The sequence below is a fragment of the Columba livia genome, chromosome 14, assembly GCF_036013475.1.
Source record: "Columba livia isolate bColLiv1 breed racing homer chromosome 14, bColLiv1.pat.W.v2, whole genome shotgun sequence".
Classification (NCBI taxonomy): domain Eukaryota; kingdom Metazoa; phylum Chordata; class Aves; order Columbiformes; family Columbidae; genus Columba; species Columba livia.
The window spans coordinates 1,757,044-1,775,557 of NC_088615.1; the positions used below are offsets into that span (position 1 = coordinate 1,757,044).

An 18,514-nucleotide genomic window follows, 5' to 3' on the forward strand; every position below is an offset into this window, starting at 1 on the left:
TTTGAGTCCCCAATTGCGTCAGTGTGATGCCCATTGCAGCAACACCTGAGCGCAGAATGGGAGGTGGACGCGGCACGGGCGAGGGGGGAACGGGGTCAGTGACAACCAAGTGTGAAAGAAAGGGCAGGTGCAGGAGAACTTGGTGCAGGATTGTGCTGGTGGGCAAATATGACGAGCTTGCATTATAACCTAAGAGCTCATCAGTATTTTCAAAGCCACAGGGTCAGATTCTCCCGTGCTGTGAGAACTGTTGGAGGATACTGCGAGGCAGGGGGACAGCATTGAGTGGTGGCAGCTTGTTTTGAGTGAAAACAGCACAAGAAGTGAGCGTGAGCAGTGTACATAGAGGATTTTTTTAATTCCTTTTAGAAACAACCAATGCATTACATATTATTCAGCACAGGCAAAGACACTGCAAGCCAAAATGGTCAATGGGAAGATGAACTCAGAGGCTACAGGAGCAGCTGCCTTCAGTGATCAGGTACGAGTGCTTCCCATGGACAGCTGTTTTTAAGTAGAAATTCTAACATTAGTGATGATGGACAATGTCATTTTTTGGGTTCACAGAAGCATTGCTGAGATTATTGACTTATTAAGCAGGAGCTGCCAGGTGGTTCCTGGCAGGTGTACTGAGTCCAATGAGCAATTAGCCAGAGATGTTTCATGTTTGGTATTTCATTCAAATAGGGTGTTTGGAATTGGAGCCTTTTTTCCAATCAGATCTGTTGACCATTTTGGATAGTGAGCTACTGACCCCATCGATAGAGCCTTCTGAACAATGCCCTCAAGTAAAATTCAGTGTCGAGAAGTTCATTTTAAATTAAGAAGAGATATATTACTAAAGCACATAAAAATATAGACGATACTTCAAGGACAACAGCAGAAACGAACACCACCACCATAGCATCCCCGCGCTGCTGGTTCCATAGCACTCCGAGACATTTCACACCGATATTTTGATGCCTTTTAATGGGGAAAGAGAAAAGCTTTTCTAGGATTTCTTTCAGGAATTTGATACTTGAGGTAAGACCAGGACAACCTGTTCTGCAGCCTTGACACCCAAATCCAGACAAACCCCCATGAGCAGCTCCACGGGGTGGAGATCGTAGGACTGAAGTGGCACCGGATGGGTTTTTTCCAAACTTTCAATAATGGGCCATTTTTCTCATCCGCTGCTCTGTTTCGGTGTTAACAATAGAGCTGAACTGATAACAACTTCTTTTGGAAACACAGCCTAGTTAAAACAGATCATTGCCAAACCGTTCCTAACGACGAATCAGGAATTGGCTCAAACGATCTCAGCCTCTCTTTTCGCAGCGCTTGTGTTCTTCCCATTGGCACCTGTCACCAGAACACCAACAGTTCCTCTATCTGACAGCATTTTCTACATCGGTGTCTACTCTCCTCTAATTAGGGCTGTTTCTGCCCAGTGTCCTTTTGAACCCCAAAGGAAAATGATGTGAAACTATCAGTGACAGTTTAATGCAGAAGAAGCATTTGCAGAAGCCAGACACCGTGGTGATAGAGCCACTTGTTCTGATCATGCAAAGAGGTTTTTTCCCTACTGAGCAACACTTTTGTTTATTCCAAGCAGGATTTGTTTGTTTGTTTACAGTAAATACCTGTCACATAGCAACAGAAACATTACTAAATAATTATATTTATAATGTTAAGCTCCTGGGTCTAGAAGCTTTTAATGAAAAAACCCACACATTCCTGATAAAAAATAATAAATAATGTCGCCTTTTCTTTTTACATTAAAAATATCTGTACATCATTACACAATATAACAAAGTACCATTCTATTTTCTAGGCTCAGGGTGGCATCTCTGGGTTCGATCTTCATCTAAGAAGGGCAGAGGCTTGCGGTCTTCATCCTGGGTATTTCACACTGTGGGAAAACCTTTCTCCCAAAGGCGTGAACTCTGCAGCCTCGTGCACCCTCTCCATGCAAAGGTGGAAGCATCTCACAAGCAACACGGCAACATCTACATGCAGGAAGCAGCTAAAGACTGAGATCTGTGCAAACAGAGATGTGCATGTGGTGACATTTTGAAAGTCTGGAAACTTCTTGCCTCAACTGGAAGGGAACGGAAACAAACAGCAAAATAGAGATGGAAAACGTAAGTAGAAGTCTGTCTTCTTAATGTAGCTAGAAAAGCTTCTTAGATGGTGTATTTTTCAAGATGGCACTTAGTGATGTATTACAGACTGACTCTGGCTCTTGGCCAACCTTTCCTCTTGGTTCGAATGCCCCAGAGCAGGACGGCACTGGCTGCGGGGCCGCGGTGTCACGGCCACGTCCCGGCCATCGGCTTTCGGATGGCAGAGGGCGGCCACTGTCCCTTCGCAGCAGGACCCGCTGTCAGCACAGAACGTCTCTGTGGTCCCACTGCGGCGTGCCAGGTGCTCTGTACGCCTGTGGGTCTGCCACCAGCGAGCTCACCTGGCCAGGACACGGTGAAAGCACTGACAAAGCCAGCTCTGCAGGGCAGGGGGATTCAGCAGCTTCCACCACTGACTGTAACCAAAGGCAAATGCTTCCTCTTATTTGGCCAAGGAAAAAGTGCTTTTTCTCTCCTGACAGCATCTGCTCACCAGTGGGCAGGACCTCGCACAGATAAAACCTGCATTTAGTCTCCCATCGTGTCAGGGCTTTAGCCAGAACTTGTCATCTTTAAGACCGTGGTGTCACAGGACAGAGAGGTGGCTCGGACATGTGGGGCAGCTGGAAAGGAACACCACAAATCCCTGCCCTGGGTGGTTTGTGTCTGTGTTGTTTCCTTGTGTTAACAGATAACAGCTCACTCCCCATAAGGCTCTGACACAGTCGTAGAGTCCGGCTGTCCTGGCAATCCAGGAAAGTCTTCTGCTCCTGTACCTCCTGTTCTCCATCGCCCCGCACGGGTGCAGCTGGACGTTCAGGTGAAGTCAGCGCAGGAGGCACCATGGCAATGCAGATGGAGGAGTTTTCATAGAGTCCTGCTGTCCGTGAAGTCTTTGGGTATCCTAAAAGGAACCCGCGCATTCAGCTGGGCTGTTCCTCTTCTAGGACCGTGACTAGAAACAGGACTCCTGGGATTCAGGGTCGTTGTGGATGGGAAGCTTCTCGTGTTCCTGATGATGCCCATTATGTAAAACAGTGTACCTAGGGGTAGAAAAACATGAAGAAAGATACGTTAGTGCTAGTTAAAAGGACAGGCTGATGTAAAATGAGTTCTTGACAACCACAAAGTACATCTTAAGACAGTACATCTTTCAAATATCCAGATCCCACATTAAGCAAATGTGAATCCCTACTTTGCTCCATGGCAGGGAACCAAATCTTCAGTTTGATGCAGTTAAAGCAATGCATGAAAACCAAGAACCTGTTGGTTTTCATGTACCTAAGTTGCAGCTGGCAATGAAAGGAAACCAGACCAAAGAACTAGCTGGTCATCAGTGGGCGGACTAAGCTGAAGGCATTTCAGTTACTGTCTTCAATAAAAGCATTTAAAGAATCATTTGAGACTAGCTTGGGAAGTGAATGCTGTTTAAGATGAAACCAAGACCAACATTTCAGGGCATTTCCACTTACAAAAGAAAGTACTGTCTGTCTATTGCAGAGCTGGGTTTAGTGCCAGTTCTAGTTTGTCTCATCAAACCAGTGTTCATGTTTTGTGTGCTTTGGAGGTATCATGTCATGCATATACCTTTCTGATACTTTTTCCAGGCTTTGGGCCAGAAATGGAAAAGCAGAATTCAGATGTGAGGAAGCCCACGTTATTTCTTACCCTGTGCTCATCTACCAGCCCGTGTCCTGCTGTCCATCTCAACGAGGCTTTCTGAACAGAACTGTTGGTTTAGTTTGCTAACGACATGCAGCTCTTCTCCCTGAGGCGCGTGTAATGCCACTGAAATGTCTGAAGTAGATGAGCTGAGTATCCTACAAATGATGTATCCACTAGTTCCAGTAGATCAGCCATGGACTCAAAATGAAAGGCAGGGTATAAACTACAGAATTTGTAGTTTTGCCCATCAGAATTTGTCCTGGTGAACATTGCCAGAGGAATTTACCTTCTAATGTACTGGATATTGTTTTTCAACATGGTCAGGCTTGGTCGCTTAATACACGTCACTGTATGTGCCCATGTATCCATTAAACATCGTCCCTTAGTACTCCATCATTTTAAATAATGATCATATATTTCAAAAATGTGCTAATTCTGCCAGCAAGATACAGACTCGATGCAAAAAACAAGACATTTTGCATCTACCACTGAACAGACACTCCAATTAGATGACCATGAAGCATACAAGTCATAACGTAATTTTAATTGATACCAAGTCAGACATAGCACACAGGGTGAGGTGATCCAGCAGAGCAAAATCTCTGCTACAAAGGGTGACAGAGAGGAGAGCCAGGAGCCCCTCTGCTCTGTGAACAACGCAGACAGACTCGAGAGCAACTCAGGACTTGCTCGGGAGCACAACAGACAGGCACCGAAAGAGCCAAAGAGCCAAACCTTTCCTCCTCTTCTGCAGCAGTCAGAACACAGTTGTGCAAGAGCAGCAAGTTAGCAGGTGATGCCGTTTGTTACAAAGATGCATTAAGCTAAAGAGAAGTCATTAAGATGTCCCAGGGTCTCCTGTGTCTGTCTGAAGCTCAACACTTCCAGCTGTTTACCCTGTGGGGAAAGAGGATGGGTAGGAGAGGAGGAAAGAGCATCCGAAGGCAGCACCGCGGGGTGGTGGCTTGTTCTGGTGCGGGCACATCGCTCCTAAATGTCTTACCAGCATCTCCAGGAGCTGTTGGAGTCCTCTGCCAGCAGGGTGTTACCAGGGCTGTTTTGCATACTGTGGTTTCTTCGAATGAAAGTTCAAAGACACTTGCCAGTAACATGGCAGCAATTTAGTGTCAGATAACAGGCAGAACTATAACAGACCTGCTTTTTCCACACCACTGTATCTTAACCGATCTGCTCTTTAAAAATACAATTAATTTTTCAGGCATCTGTATCTACGGGAAGCAAGTTTCAGAGGTGAAGCGCGGCTGCAGCGGAGGCTCCGTTTGGCCTCACCTGATGTGCCTCAGCTCTGCCCCACTGAGGAGCCAAGCACCACGGCACCCATCACCGACCGCAGGAAGAAAACAGCATCCAGACCCTGGGTGTGTGGGCTGAACGTTTCAGGAGGAATTTATCAAGTAGGTTTGAGTAACGAATACATCTGAGGAAGCCATAATATGCGAGCAGGAAAAAATTTAAAAGGTTTAAATGCATTAAGTGAATTATCTGCAGCAAATGAGTTGTTCAGCTTTCCTGACTATATTAATATCCCTTTGATGGGATTTGTATACGCTGGCAAGTTAAAGTACCAAGCTCAGTTGCCACCAGCACCCCCGGCTGCCCCTGCCCTCTGCACCCCGGGGGACAGCGTCACTCACTTCATTGACAGCTTTACTGGGATACTAAGCATCACCACCCAGCAATAAGGCCCAATAGTGGAAAGACTTTACGACCTATAAAGGGACGCTGCTGCAGGCTATTCACATACTTGCCAAATAGTACTTTAATTGTGATGACGACCAATTTGGAGATAATTGCTTCTGCATCTCCTGCTATTTCTGACAGTCCAAAGGACTCTTTAATTAACTGGTTGGATTAGCTTTTAGCACAGTGGAGGGGAGCTCTGTGTTACCCTCCGTAGGCCCATGACCAGAACATGGAGCACCAGCGTTATTCTAGGAACTCAGGAAGAACCAGGGAGAAAACACCAAACAATACAGTGGCTCTTTGTCCTCTTCTCACTTTCACTCCCTGCAGAACTATCCCCAACACCAACTTGTACGATTGATTAAGGAAGCAAAGCCAAGAAGTTGCTGATCTTTGGCTTCCTCACCTGTAAGGACAAACAGTCACTGTTTCCATGGAGCCAGAGATCCCTGCTTAGTCCGCTCCTGATGAAGCAGCCCCCGGTTTCCAGCTCAGGCCCCCAAGATCACGCCTGTCTCAATGCAGAGTGGAAAGCAGCGCAATTTTGGGGCAGGAATGCTGGCTCTGAACACAAGAGCTAACAGCATCCATTTCCTTGGCAGAGCACGACCCGGGAGGAGGGGAAGGAACCCCCGATGGGGTGTGTGCCACCCCTGTATCGGAGCTCGCAGCCACCCGTCCAGTTTGGAGACAGTTCCCGGGGTCCTTTGGACAGTGGGGAATGGACAGGAATTGGAAGGTATCTGCTCCCTTTCCCAAAAATGCCTCCTACAACCCTTCATGCCTGCGGTATCTGTGTAAAGCTGCCTACGCTGGTTACGCACGCCCACGGCTCTGTGCCAGCCTGGGAAGCACAGCTTGCCGTTCTGCACCTGTTTTACCCCCGAATTACCCCCCAGCTTTTAACAGTAGTCTTTGCTCTGAACATTTGCACCCATCCTTCTTCCATCAGCCTGCAGGCTGTTAATCCCGATGGCTGCTGCAACGGGCCCCTCGCAGGTACAGAAACTCTGCAGGGTTTGGATCACACTAATACATATGCTGCTCATTAATAACAAACGGAGCGCACGGGCAGCGCTGCCCAGCTCCAGACGGACCAACGACGGGCCGCAGGGCTCGTGTGGCAGCAGCTCCCGCACACCATCAACTTTCCTACGTGTCTGCCACTCCTCCCACCGCTGGTCCTGCTCCCTGTGCACTCAGACGGGGCCGCGCAGCTTTGGTTCAGTGGGACGTTTGCACAAGGAGATGCGAGCACCGGGAATTAGAACCTGAATAATAGCCAGAATGGGAGAAACGGAGACTCCTTCAGTCTCAACAAAGAACCCTTGACATGATGTCTCTGCCTTCATCTGTTTTCTGACCAGATCCTGAAGATCCTGGTGTGAAAACAGCGGAGCAGGAGATCTCAGAAATGAAATACTGCAAAGGAGCTGAAGTGCAAAGAATTGTTTGCAGATGCATCCTTGCAGGGTGATGAAGCTGGTGAAGTGAAGCTGGTAAAATGAGGTTTCCAAGAAGGAAAGCAAAGAGGGGATGATTTCTCTCAGTGCCAACATAAGCCTCTTCTTCACAGAAGTAAACACTTGTTAGGATTAGCGGAGGACAAAATGCTACTGTGTATGATGTGATAAACTCTGAAGATTTACATTTTGCCTGAGAACAGATTCACATTTTTAATGACAGAAACCACCATCACTGAACCCAACCACCTCAGGGCACGGAGTGCAGGAGGAGGCTGCAACTGTAAGTGGAATCGAGCTTCCGAATTGAACAAAGAATTGAAACTTTTCTTGGATTTGAAAATGAAGTTGGTCCACAATTTATCTTTCCTTGCATTTCTTTTTGTTTCCTGTCAGAGCTGCACAATTTCTCAGTGCTTTCCCATCTGGAAGATACGCCGCACCATTATTGTGGCTTCATACTCAATACAGTGTCCATTTCTCAAAGCTCCATTTCTTTCAGATGGACTTACAGAGATAGAATAAATATCTCTCTTGAACACCAAATTGGGATTACGGTTAACAATCGCTTGGCAGACCAGAGTAGGTTATTTTAATGAACTCATCATTCTGAAATAAGCCTTCCACCATCTGTTCAGTCCCATAATTATAAATGCAAACAACATAATTCATAAATGCACTATAAAAGAGAGGGAAAGGGAGAACAGCTCAAGCTGACTGTTTGTTAGTTATTCCAGGCAGTGATGCATCTGCTCGCTTTGTTCCTGTTTCAGGAGCAGGTAAAAAACAGTCCTTTAATTCTGTATTTTATGGCAGTCACCGACCCACAGTAAACGATTGCCCATAGGTGACAGAGGTGTCATTAAGTGCACTACAGCTTCTGGTTGGCATCACTATTTAGCCACGTCTATGATGGGAGCGCACAGGGAAGATCACACAGCCCATCCCGGATCCCGGTGACAATGCTATTTCCTCCATGAAAAGATGCTTTTGACCTTTTGGAAAACTGGGAAATTTTGTGAAACGTTCAGAAAATGGAGAAGAGCATCAACATAAAATCCAAGAATCTCTGGAATTTTCATTTTTCATTTTGAAAGAAGCTTTGGTTTTTAATCTGAAATATACAAAATGTCAAAATGGAATGTAAACAAAACATGTTGCTTCATTTCCACTTTTCTGTTAAAAAATGAATATACATAAACCAAACTAAATGCATTTTCGCGAAACGCTTTATTTTAATATATCTGCATTTTTGATTTTCAAAAAGTCCAAGCAGAAATGTCCCTCTCTCGCAATTAATGGGTTCGTAGACTCCATGAAATGGAAAGGTTTCCAGTAATTCTGTAAAGTCTGGGCTGAATGACTCTGGCTTCCAGCTGCTGAGTGAACCGCCACATCTGGCCATTTCCAGCGGGATGAGAAGAACATCCCGCCACCTGCTCAACACCATTCCCCAAAGGGAGCCAGAAATTACAAGCTCATTCTGCCTTTTTGTCGATACGTATCAACACTGCAGAAGACGTAAGTCGATTTGATAATCGATGCTGAAAAACTACTGCTGTATCTAATAATTCTAGGCTGAAGAGCTCCTGTTTCTCGGTGGGTTTCTCCCTGGTTCTGAGATTAAATACTTGCAAGATCTCCGAGCAATGAGGTTTAAGCTTTTTGTGTGTCGTTCTTCTGCTGCGTCTGGTTGACCTGCAACCCAGAGGAGAGCAGCACGTTATCCAAGGTGAGTTTACTACAGGTAGGTCTCCCCCTGCACCTACTCATGATCTGTGTGGGCCAACAAAAGCCAGTTCAGAGATAATTTCTCTTCTAAACATACAAGAAACCAATGAATATAAAAAGAGTGCGTGAACGGAGAAAACACAGTGAGACCCACTCCAAGAGAATTCCCTCAAATATCAGATATTTTCCCTTAAACTCTGCAGAGATACCCTCGCTATTTGTCTCCCGTGCGCTGTTGAGCGCAGGGCTCCTGCCCGAGGGGGCTGCAGGGTTTTGGACCCCTGCACGGGGATGGTGAAGCCGTTGTGGCCGGTTCCTGGGAGCTGGTCAGGCTGGATGGCAGATGAACGTCTCCATCCCATCCTCCCATGGCCATTTCTCTTCATTGCCAGCTGACGGGCTGCAGAGCCCCTACCGATGTGATTAGCTGAGGGAAGGGCCTGGGGTAGACAATGATGTGCTAAATCACCTGCTGGAGCCCTGGGGTGGAACGGCTGACCAGATGTGGTTGGGATCTGTAACGTGGCCAAGGAAATTCAATCCATGCTCTGCACTGAGCTTTGCAACAAGGACCTTCCTTTGCCTCCGCTGGTTCTTATTCCAATCCTGGGGAGGGATCATCTACCTGTGTGTAAAACCACCCAGCCAGTGGATTTGATGTCTCAAGCAGCCTGAGCAAAGATAAAACATTCCTAAATTCTTAAAATGCCCTAGCCAAGTTTGAATCTGTCCTAGCCTTATTTAATTTATTTTAATAAAGAGGAGCAAATATCAGTGGGCTGTTCCTCCTTAGACATGATGCAGTCCTTTGGGAAAACATGGGCAAAATCCACAGAAATATAATCAAAAGTTCCATTTTTGCGTTGCAGCTGAATGGTGAAAATCTGGATCTCAGGAAAACATTTGGATTGCTAAATTATTTATACAGATATGACAGCAATGTTGATTTTAAAGTCATTTGTAGTCAAATGTAAATACAAATTTATCTCTATCTCATGATGTGTTTATTTTTTTCCACTCTTAAGCAGTTATGCTGAATATCTTAATTATCTTTAAATCAAATAAGGCTGTTCAGACCTCGTGAGCTGGAATGAAGCACTCATCATTCTTTACTAAATTTCAGTTAGAGGTTTTAAAGCCAGCTGTCTCCAGCCCACGTAATCCAGCCTCCAGTACATTTTGTAAGACTTCTAATGCCTCCTCGGGTTTAACATTTGCAGACAGTTCTCCAAGGAAGTAATAAGCTGGGGAAAGAAATAAATGACTTTCTTTGTATCTGATGAGTGGCAGAACACAAAGCAAGCAGCTCTCAATACTGTTTCTGTCCTTTCTTAGGGACACGGTTTAGTGGTGGCCTTGGCAGCGTTGGGTTAACAGGCTTTTCCAACCAAAACGATTCCATGGTTCTATTCTATCTCCAAAAGTGGAGGCGAGCAGATAATGTCCGGTGGATATGTGACCGCACCGACACGGAGGCACTACTGCTTTAGCTTGATGTACAATAGAGAAGGTGCCTATCTTCTTCTGGCAAAACAAGAACAAAATCCCTTCCAGTTCATTAATTTTTGTGTTTACAGTAGAAATGTATCTTTTTTTAAAGGAGGATGTTTAACTCCTTTTAAAAGTGCAGGCAAATAATAAGCTGAAATATGATTTTGAAATGAAATGTCAAAACACCTCAGCATCTTGTTTTCTTTTCATGTTTTCCTGCTGAAAACATTTGCTGAACTTGACCCAATCAGTTTGTTTCCCTGCAACTGCAAGTGCTCATTACGTCTTCCTTTTTAAAAAATTCTTGTTATTTCCAGGCTTTATTAATTAATTTGGTCTAAGATAAACAATAGGAACCCATCTGGGCTACTTTAACTTCAACAGCTAATCCCAGCACGCTGCTCCTTTGCTCAGAAGACTCTTGTTCCATGAATGGAGGAGAATCACACTGGCCTCTCAGGCAGAGTGCTGAGCACAACCTTTCACTTGGCACAGGAAACAGATCAGATAGAGCTTGATTAACAACGATAACTAATTAGGAGCCTGGCCTGAGTCAACCAAGGCATTTCACACAGGTCAGCAAAGCAGCAAAGAGTCGAATTCAATATAAACAGGGCTGAAGGAACACATTTTGGATGTCATTATCCCTGGGTGCTGGCTAAATCCTTTCGCATGATGTTATAAAGTCTCATTTTTGCATTGAGTAATAACCTCTTAAGATGATAATTACCAAGATCAGCTAAGTGAGCTATTTCAAGAAACTGTTGACAGAAGGTTAGCAAGGGCTCAGGACACCTCTTTTCCCAGCTTCCTTAGGCTTCCGTCTTGCAGCTGCTTGAGCTGAATGATGTTTATAAGTTTCCCTATTTTCCGCTGCAGGACGTTCTGCTCAGCTTCAGCAAAAGGCCTTGGACTTTGGATATTATGAACATAAACGTGACAATGACTGGTGATGAAAAACATGGGATCCACACAGCAACCAAGGTGATGGAGTCAATCCAGAGACGCTGACTCCCTCCATCACAGATTTACAACTTGTTAATGTTGTAATAGTTGATGTTTCCACAAGAGAAACAGAAACTTGGGCACTGAAGGACAGAAACTAAGCTAAGTTTAAAATCAGCAGGGAAACTATTTGTTTTCAATGATCTAAATCTATTTGCTAATTATAAGCACCAGCATAAACAAGTAAGCAAATGACCGAGGCCATTCAATGCCACGCTACACAACATGGACACTCTCCCCTTCTCACATTAACTCTGCATTTCCATTTCTCTCTCATTAATGTTAAGTTTCACACTACTTTATGTGCTCTAATTACCTGAAGTTTTTGGCCTACAGTTCATGTTTGCACCATAATTAATGCAACATTCATAAAAGACCCAAATCTGATAATTAGGAGAGTACTCGGAAGTGCTCGTTTACGTTAGAAATACACAGCACCACATTAAGAGCAGCTTTAACTACCCACAGATGGGGTAGCTCATAATAGGCTTCTGGGTTTTAACTAAGGTGTTTCAATTACTGAAGAATAAGCAGGATCAATTAAGAATATTCAAATGGAAGATAATGATTTTTTTTTTTTTAATAAATTGAAATTTCACAACTGGCATAATTAGACCTTTCATCTGCAAAGATAAAAACCACAAGGCATTCATCAAAGCTGTGGAATGAAATAGTGGCAAAACCCCTTGGAGCTGTTTCCTTGTGCAATGGAGACACCACAATGGAGACCACATCTGGAATATTGTGTCCAGTTGTGGCCCCTCAGTTCCAGCAGGACAGGGAACTGCTGGAGAGAGTCCAGCGCAGCCACCAAGATGCTGAAGGGAGTGGAGCATCTCCCGTGTGAGGAAAGGCTGAGGGAGCTGGGGCTCTGGAGCTGGACAAGAGGACACTGAGGGGGGACTCATTCCTGGGGATCGATATGGAAAGGGGGAGTGTCAGGAGGATGGAGCCAGGCTCTTCTGGGTGACAACCAGTGACAGGACAAGGGGCAATGGGTTCAAACTGGAACACTAAAGGTTCCACTTAAATTTGAGAAGAAACTTGTTCCCAGTGAGGGTGGCAGAGCCTGGCCCAGGCTGCCCAGGGGGGTTGTGGAGTCTCCTTCTCTGCAGACATTCCAACCCGCCTGGACACCTTCCTGTGTAACCTCATCTGGGTGTTCCTGCTCCATGGGGGGATTGCACTGGGTGAGCTTTCCAGGGCCCTTCCAACCCCTGACATTCTGGGATTCTATGATTATTTCCAAGCGTATTGCAGACCAGCAGCCTGGAGCCCCAAGACTGAATTTGTTTGTCAGGCTTCAAATACGTGCCACGGTGTCAGAACCGCAGCCATCTGGGAAATCAACCGGTGGCTTTTCTGCACTGAGATATCCAGTGCATTGTCATTTCATGTGTCTACTTTTTGTGTGCAAGAGCAGAACTTTTTGGTGTCAAAACAAGACTTTCTGCAAAGAATGACGTGGTTTATAACAAAAGTCTAACATATGCATGTTGTTAATGTCAGTCACTGATTTCAGCTCCTTTGTGAACAGCAAACTATCGCAAACTCCCTCAGAGCTCGTCTGTATCCTGGTCATTCTGGGTATCCCAGCAGTGCTGTGGTGAAGTTGTACGTGTCTTAAGGCACCTCATGGTAAGAGCTGAAAATCGTGTTTTCTGGTAATGGAAAAATGATGCAAAAATTAAACCGCAAAAAACAGTATTGAAGAGAAGCTGCCAAATTAATGTATACTGTGATTAAATTATAAAAGACGTGCCCATCATTCACCAATTGACATGAGATAAATGCTTTCTGACCACCTGCAAAATGAGGGGATATTCTTCAAGTTTTAGATCCTTCTGCATGACAGGAGGGAGTCAGAAGACTGAGTAACACATTGTTTAGAAGCAGAGTACTCAGTTTATATTTAACTAATAATTAATAGATGTATTGTAAGAAACTAAATGATTATAACTAACATCATCAATTATTTCTTAGTATTATATGTCCAAATTTCCAAAAATGTAATGCATATGTAATAATTATGTGAATGTAAGCATTGCAAGAGCATCCAGTCTGGAGCACTGATGGAGGATGATCCCCAGTGTTTCCCAGCGCTGCTGAAATAAAGAATGTCTATAACAGTAGAATTTTGCCAGCTTTCCATCCTGCTCACCATGGTGAGCTACCACTCTTCCCTACTTCTTCCTCAAGGTTTTTCAATTAATATGATATGCATTAGCTGGCACATTCCTGACTTCAGACTGCTTCTCTGTCACAGCCTACGGGGTATGAATTGGTAAAACTTTATACATCACATTACGAAAAATATTAACATGGCAAACTTTTGAGCTGTGCTCATAACTAGTCGTATTTTGTAAGCATTTTCTTAGGATTAAATGTCATACCACGGACGGTGACATTGGAAGTGGGTGCTTAACTTGAGTAAAATCTCCCTATTCTCCTCCGTTCAGCCTTGGTTTGATAACTGCCCAGAGTGTTTTCCCGGTGCCAAAGGGCAGCAGCAGACCCTCCTGCTCCATTCTCCTATATACACCCCACTTGCAAACAGTAATTCCCTGCATCACTTTCAGAGACAGTTGCTCCTTGCTTTTAGCTTGGTTAAAACCAATACCAAAATAAGCCAATAAGTACATATTGCTTGGTGGCTGTATTTTCATTCCCCTGTTGTTCTTCAGGAAGGATGATGCTTCGTTTGCTCATCTGCCTTCCCTGCCAAGAGCTATTTCACAGCCAGGTTAGATTGTCTTCAGGAGTGTGCTGGGGAGGACAGGAGGTGCCTCCGACAGCTTCTTCATTCCGATATGATTCAGAGGTTGCTCAGTCCCCCTTTTCTGTTCGCTGTATCCCCAAACATCCTGTGACGATTGCCTGTTCTCTGACTTCAGCCTTTCCAGTCTCAACAGGAGTAGTTCCTGGACATCTGCTACTGAGAACCTAACGGGAGTGATGCCAGCTCCTGCTCCCTCCAGGCCCAGGGACCCTCTGAGCTTGTGTGTGCAAGAAGGACCGGGGGAAGAAATGTTCTCATCTGAGCATCACAGCAAGCAGAACCTCTTCACTTCTGGAAATCTCCAAAAGAAAACCATCAAGCTCAGTCAGAACATTTGAGTACATGATGTCCAAGGACGCTTCTCCAAGTGTCAGGAGAGGTTAAAAATCTGAGAAGGAAGGAGTATTGATGCAAACGGTTTCTAGCTTTTGGGAGGATGAGGGAAATCCAAGAACTAGGGAGCATAATCAAAGCAGATATTTATTCTCTGATGGCTTTCATAAAGTCAAAAGAGCCCTAGCAATCCCTTTTGAGATCCTCTGTTACCCAAATGCCTTGTAGATTGGAGCGTGACCCTTAAGAGCTGTACTGATCAATGTACTGATTTTGATCATAGGAGGAGGTAGCTAGTGCAATCAAAATACCTGGCAATCAGCTGGGAGAAACACACACAGTAATCACTGATAAAGTCGGATTCCTTCCCCTGCTGACACAATTAAGTTTTCAGGGTTTTTTTGCAGAAATATAAGGTGGGGAAATTAAGTTTCAGGTGAAACTAGTAATTTATTCTACTTGACGTAAAGTGAAACGCTGGCAGAAAACAATCCAAAAATGTTTTATGAATACCGAGTCTTTGCATTGACTCAGCCAAGTTTGAGTCTTTTAAGCATACGTGACACTCTGAAGGTTTTTGGAATGGGCCTGTGGAATATGTATTTTCATTGGTATTCAAGTCACATACCATAGTTACACCTGCGAATGACAGAGCACAACCACAACAGTATGTGGTACCTAAATCTGAATGCAAACTGTCAAGGCAGATCAGAGATGATATACTTCTCATTTGTGCCATGGCAATAGTCATTGTATGTTTTAAATACCATACGGATTCAGAATCAAGAGACTGATTTGCTTCGGATGGGACAGATAAGCCCAAAGTCACTAAATCTTGTAACTGGCAAATTCTGTTCTACAAGATGAGCTCTTCCAAAGCCTCCCCAGCTCCTGGCACAAGTAGCTCAGAAAGCACGAGAGCCCAAGCGGAGGCACCGGGAAGAAGAGTGGATGTCCCAGCAAGTGCAGAATCGATCCACAAATGAAATTTCTGCCTACATGACAATGGCTAGATTACTGAAGGAATTTCCTCCTAGTCTATCCAGCACGAGAAATACCAGTTTCTTATTTAAACACAGAATGTCTAAAACGTAAAAGCAAAACCAGACATGAATTAAGCAAAACCCCACCTGTGTTTATCCCTGGTTTAGGGCCTTCAGCCTGAGCCAATGAGGTCGTATTGATCAGGTTTGCTTCAACCCATGGGCCTGCTGTCCAGAGCACCACAGCCTGTGCTGTGCAGGAATTCTGATGTATCACTGAACCCACCGCACTGCAGCTTTTCTGAGCCCTGGCATAAGCTGGTGGGATGTCACCCTCCGACCTCTTTGTGCTTGTAACCCAGTGTGCAAAACCTGCTGTTACCACTGGGCTACTTGATTTCTTTAGGTCCTCCTGCAGATGTGTGTGTCCTTCAGGGCTCACTAACCCAGCAGTCCCTACCTGTCCATTGCTTTATATATTGCCTTCAAATTTAAAGTGCAGAAGCAAACAAATAAGTTCAGACTTCTGAAGGTTGTGATATCCCTCGGTTGCTTCTGGACCTCGATATTTTCTGCTTCAGAGGAGATGACATAGTCTATAAATCTCTGCCTTAGGCTCTGCTTTGGTAAATCAATGTTGCTCAGATTTCTGTTAGTTCCCATTCTTGAGGAAAAGCAAAGCAATGACACATGTAGCAAACGGAACAGAAAACTGCATGTCAGCCAGCAGGTTTCGAACGCGACTGCCTGCGGGTTTGGCTCAACTACAACTATCACCCAATAACAAACAAAGTTTTGTAAATACAATTCTTGGTATTACATCGAGGCCATTTAAGATGCACTTTGCCTAATAATTTAGCAAAAAATCACACCCCTGCGTGACTGGCGTGATACTTGTGATATGTATAAAATATGGAAGTTTTGGCCCCTTTTTATGTAGCCTCATCTATGTGTCTATAAAAATGCAAAAGTGTATTAGCTCTTATAAGAAAAATAATAAGAGGTGTTCTGGACTCTGCAGACATTTGTTCTTTATTGCTTTATCAGTGCCCATCCTTTGCACTTCTGTTGCTGCTTAGAATAGCCTGACAGCAGTAATTCTTTTTAAAAATGAAATTATTTATTCAGGATCAGAGATCTTTGATTTGGCCAAAGCATGTGGCTTTCACACACTGAGCGTCTAAGCCCTTTGCTTGTAATCACTTGTTATTTGTAAGTGAGCATATACAAATATCTATCGTTGGGTGTCTTAGATTGTGGCACTGTTTTCCATCCAGAATCGTGCTATCTGAAAACTAATACCTGAGAACAGTATTATTTGGGGAGGACATTGTCACACCCTCGGCTAACGAGCACATTGGACAAGGGTGATTTCAATCATAGTAATTAAATTAAGTTTCCAAACATCCCCTGTGATGTTGAGAACATCAACACTGAGGTCCTGGTTAGATGTTCCTGTTTTGAAGCTTGACTTGACCCTGAGAGCTCTGAGCTTCTTCTAGAATAGAATAGAATAGGATAATTTAGTTGGAAGGGAAAATATTCTATCACATCAGACCTTAAGGAGCTGACTGCTGTCTCTCCCTTAGAATTCATCAATATGGAAAGACAGAGAAAGGAAGGACTTGGGAAGCTGAAGACGCTGCCCCAAGGTGGCCGCTGCCCCTTCCACCGTGACAAAGAACCCAACCTCGGCTTTCTCACGTTCTCTGGAAGCCATGGAGCAACCAGCCCCAGGTGCCTTGGTAAGTACCTGCATGCTCATGGGAAGGGTTGGAAGGAGCCACGTGATCGCAACCCTCACTATTTTCAGGGCACAATCGCATGAATTATGTCAGAGAAATGCAGTATTTTTTAGGATCAGACAGCCTAAAATGACAAGCAATTTTTTGGATCACGAAGGTTGTTCATTTAACAACCAGCTCACCTCCTTATTGACCCCCAGATTATTTGCTGTTGCAGACCCACTGAGTGGGTTCACACACCACAATCCCCACCCTGAGCTGCTTGCAGCCGAATCTCAGTGTTTTCCCTAATAACACAGGAGTGTAGAATGGGTGACCTGAAAAATAAGCCTTATCTAGTAAGTAGGGATGACAATTACACTGTTCCTGTGTTCCTAATGCAATCAGGAAATTACTTTCAAAAAGGACCACAAGATCTGGTGGCTCCAGATAGACTTGTCACCTCATATGCCGTCCAAAAAGCAATTTAGTTACCAACATGGAAGTAATTTTAGCCCACTCTACTGGTGCAAAGAGTGTTTTTCTTTCTGAGCTTTACAGCTTCTGAGTGATTGAAAAGCACTGAGCAAGATCTCACGGTGATTAATAACAGTCTGAAAAACAAGGTTTCAGCTACAAAACTTGGTAAAATACAGCCAGTTAAGTTTTGTGGGAATTCCCATGCTGGCTGTGAATGTGCCATAAGGACGGGGTGGTATGGAGACCTCAGAGTGTTTAGGCGGATGTATGGCTCAAGGAAACAACTGTTTAAAAAAATAACGCTGTCATGGCTGAGAAATAGAATACAGAGGGAGGCTATTGAGATAATCTTTTATATAGGCGCTGGGTTTGCAATATCAGAAGACGAGGAAAAAGAATGTATCAGGAGACCCAAGAACAGCTGCAGATTGCATTAAACCTTGACACTGGGACACAGGCATGTCCTGAGCACACGTGCAGCAAGAGAGCATCACAACTGAGGCACAAAAGGTGTAATAGGTCAAATGGGATTTCTGGGCAGGGATTCCCCAGTTCTTGGGAAAAAAAGAATAAAATCTAGCTTTCTTTTTCTTTTTAATGTTTAGTTTGACCCAGAACAAGTGAGCTTTCTTTTTATGGGAGTCACCACTTAGAGTTTCTCTCCTGAAGTAAGAACTGATGATGCTGGAATTATCCTTTCATTCTGAATAAGCTAAGAAACGCTAATTTCTCCCGACCATTTCATACAGCTGCTGTGCCTGGAATGTGCTAATTCTGTTCAACAGATACGATGTGTTGCTATCAGAGTAGAAGATCAGAGAAATTAAGAACACATAATCTAGCTGTAAAGGAAATCTCGTGTATATCTTGGCAGTGCTTTATCTCCAGCTGCCAAGGTCTTCCACCTGGTTAACAGGCATGCCTGTGTTTAGCCAAAAATAACGGGTGTGTTCCAGGGGCTAAACACAACCTCCTTAAATAAGCCTGGTTGGTGAGGTTGCCATTGCCGTGCTGCTGAACAGCGTGTTCCCGGTGTGTGCCCTCCTGAGTT

General features: G+C 44.4%; 1 protein-coding gene and 1 long non-coding RNA gene across 10 annotated transcripts in view; one reads left to right on the forward strand and one right to left on the reverse strand.

The window, feature by feature from the left end:
• Nucleotides 1-332: 332 nt before the first annotated feature.
• HTR4 (5-hydroxytryptamine receptor 4) overlaps nucleotides 333-18,514 on the reverse strand; it is an 89,442-nt gene continuing 71,260 nt past the window's right edge. For 2 of the 7 annotated variants that reach the window (XM_065029487.1, XM_065029488.1), the window contains one exon: nucleotides 333-3,148. In XM_065029487.1, coding sequence (XP_064885559.1) covers nucleotides 3,061-3,148 — 88 coding nt within the window. In that variant the 3' untranslated portion in view covers nucleotides 333-3,060. Of the gene's footprint in view, nucleotides 3,149-4,505; nucleotides 4,668-8,257; nucleotides 8,636-18,514 lie in introns of those variants that run through there. The other 5 variants (XM_065029486.1, XM_021301144.2, XR_010466058.1 and 2 more) reach the window with 4 other exon arrangements.
• Nucleotides 1,991-17,251, forward strand: LOC135575396 (uncharacterized). Of its 3 annotated transcripts, none has more exons than XR_010466060.1 (5): nucleotides 1,991-2,123; nucleotides 4,990-5,185; nucleotides 6,077-8,669; nucleotides 11,039-14,322; nucleotides 16,849-17,251. It is a non-coding gene; the product is annotated as an uncharacterized LOC135575396 (long non-coding RNA). The 3 variants fall into 3 exon arrangements; XR_010466061.1 differs by having other exon boundaries at nucleotides 6,077-6,213; nucleotides 6,842-14,322; XR_010466059.1 differs by having other exon boundaries at nucleotides 6,077-14,322.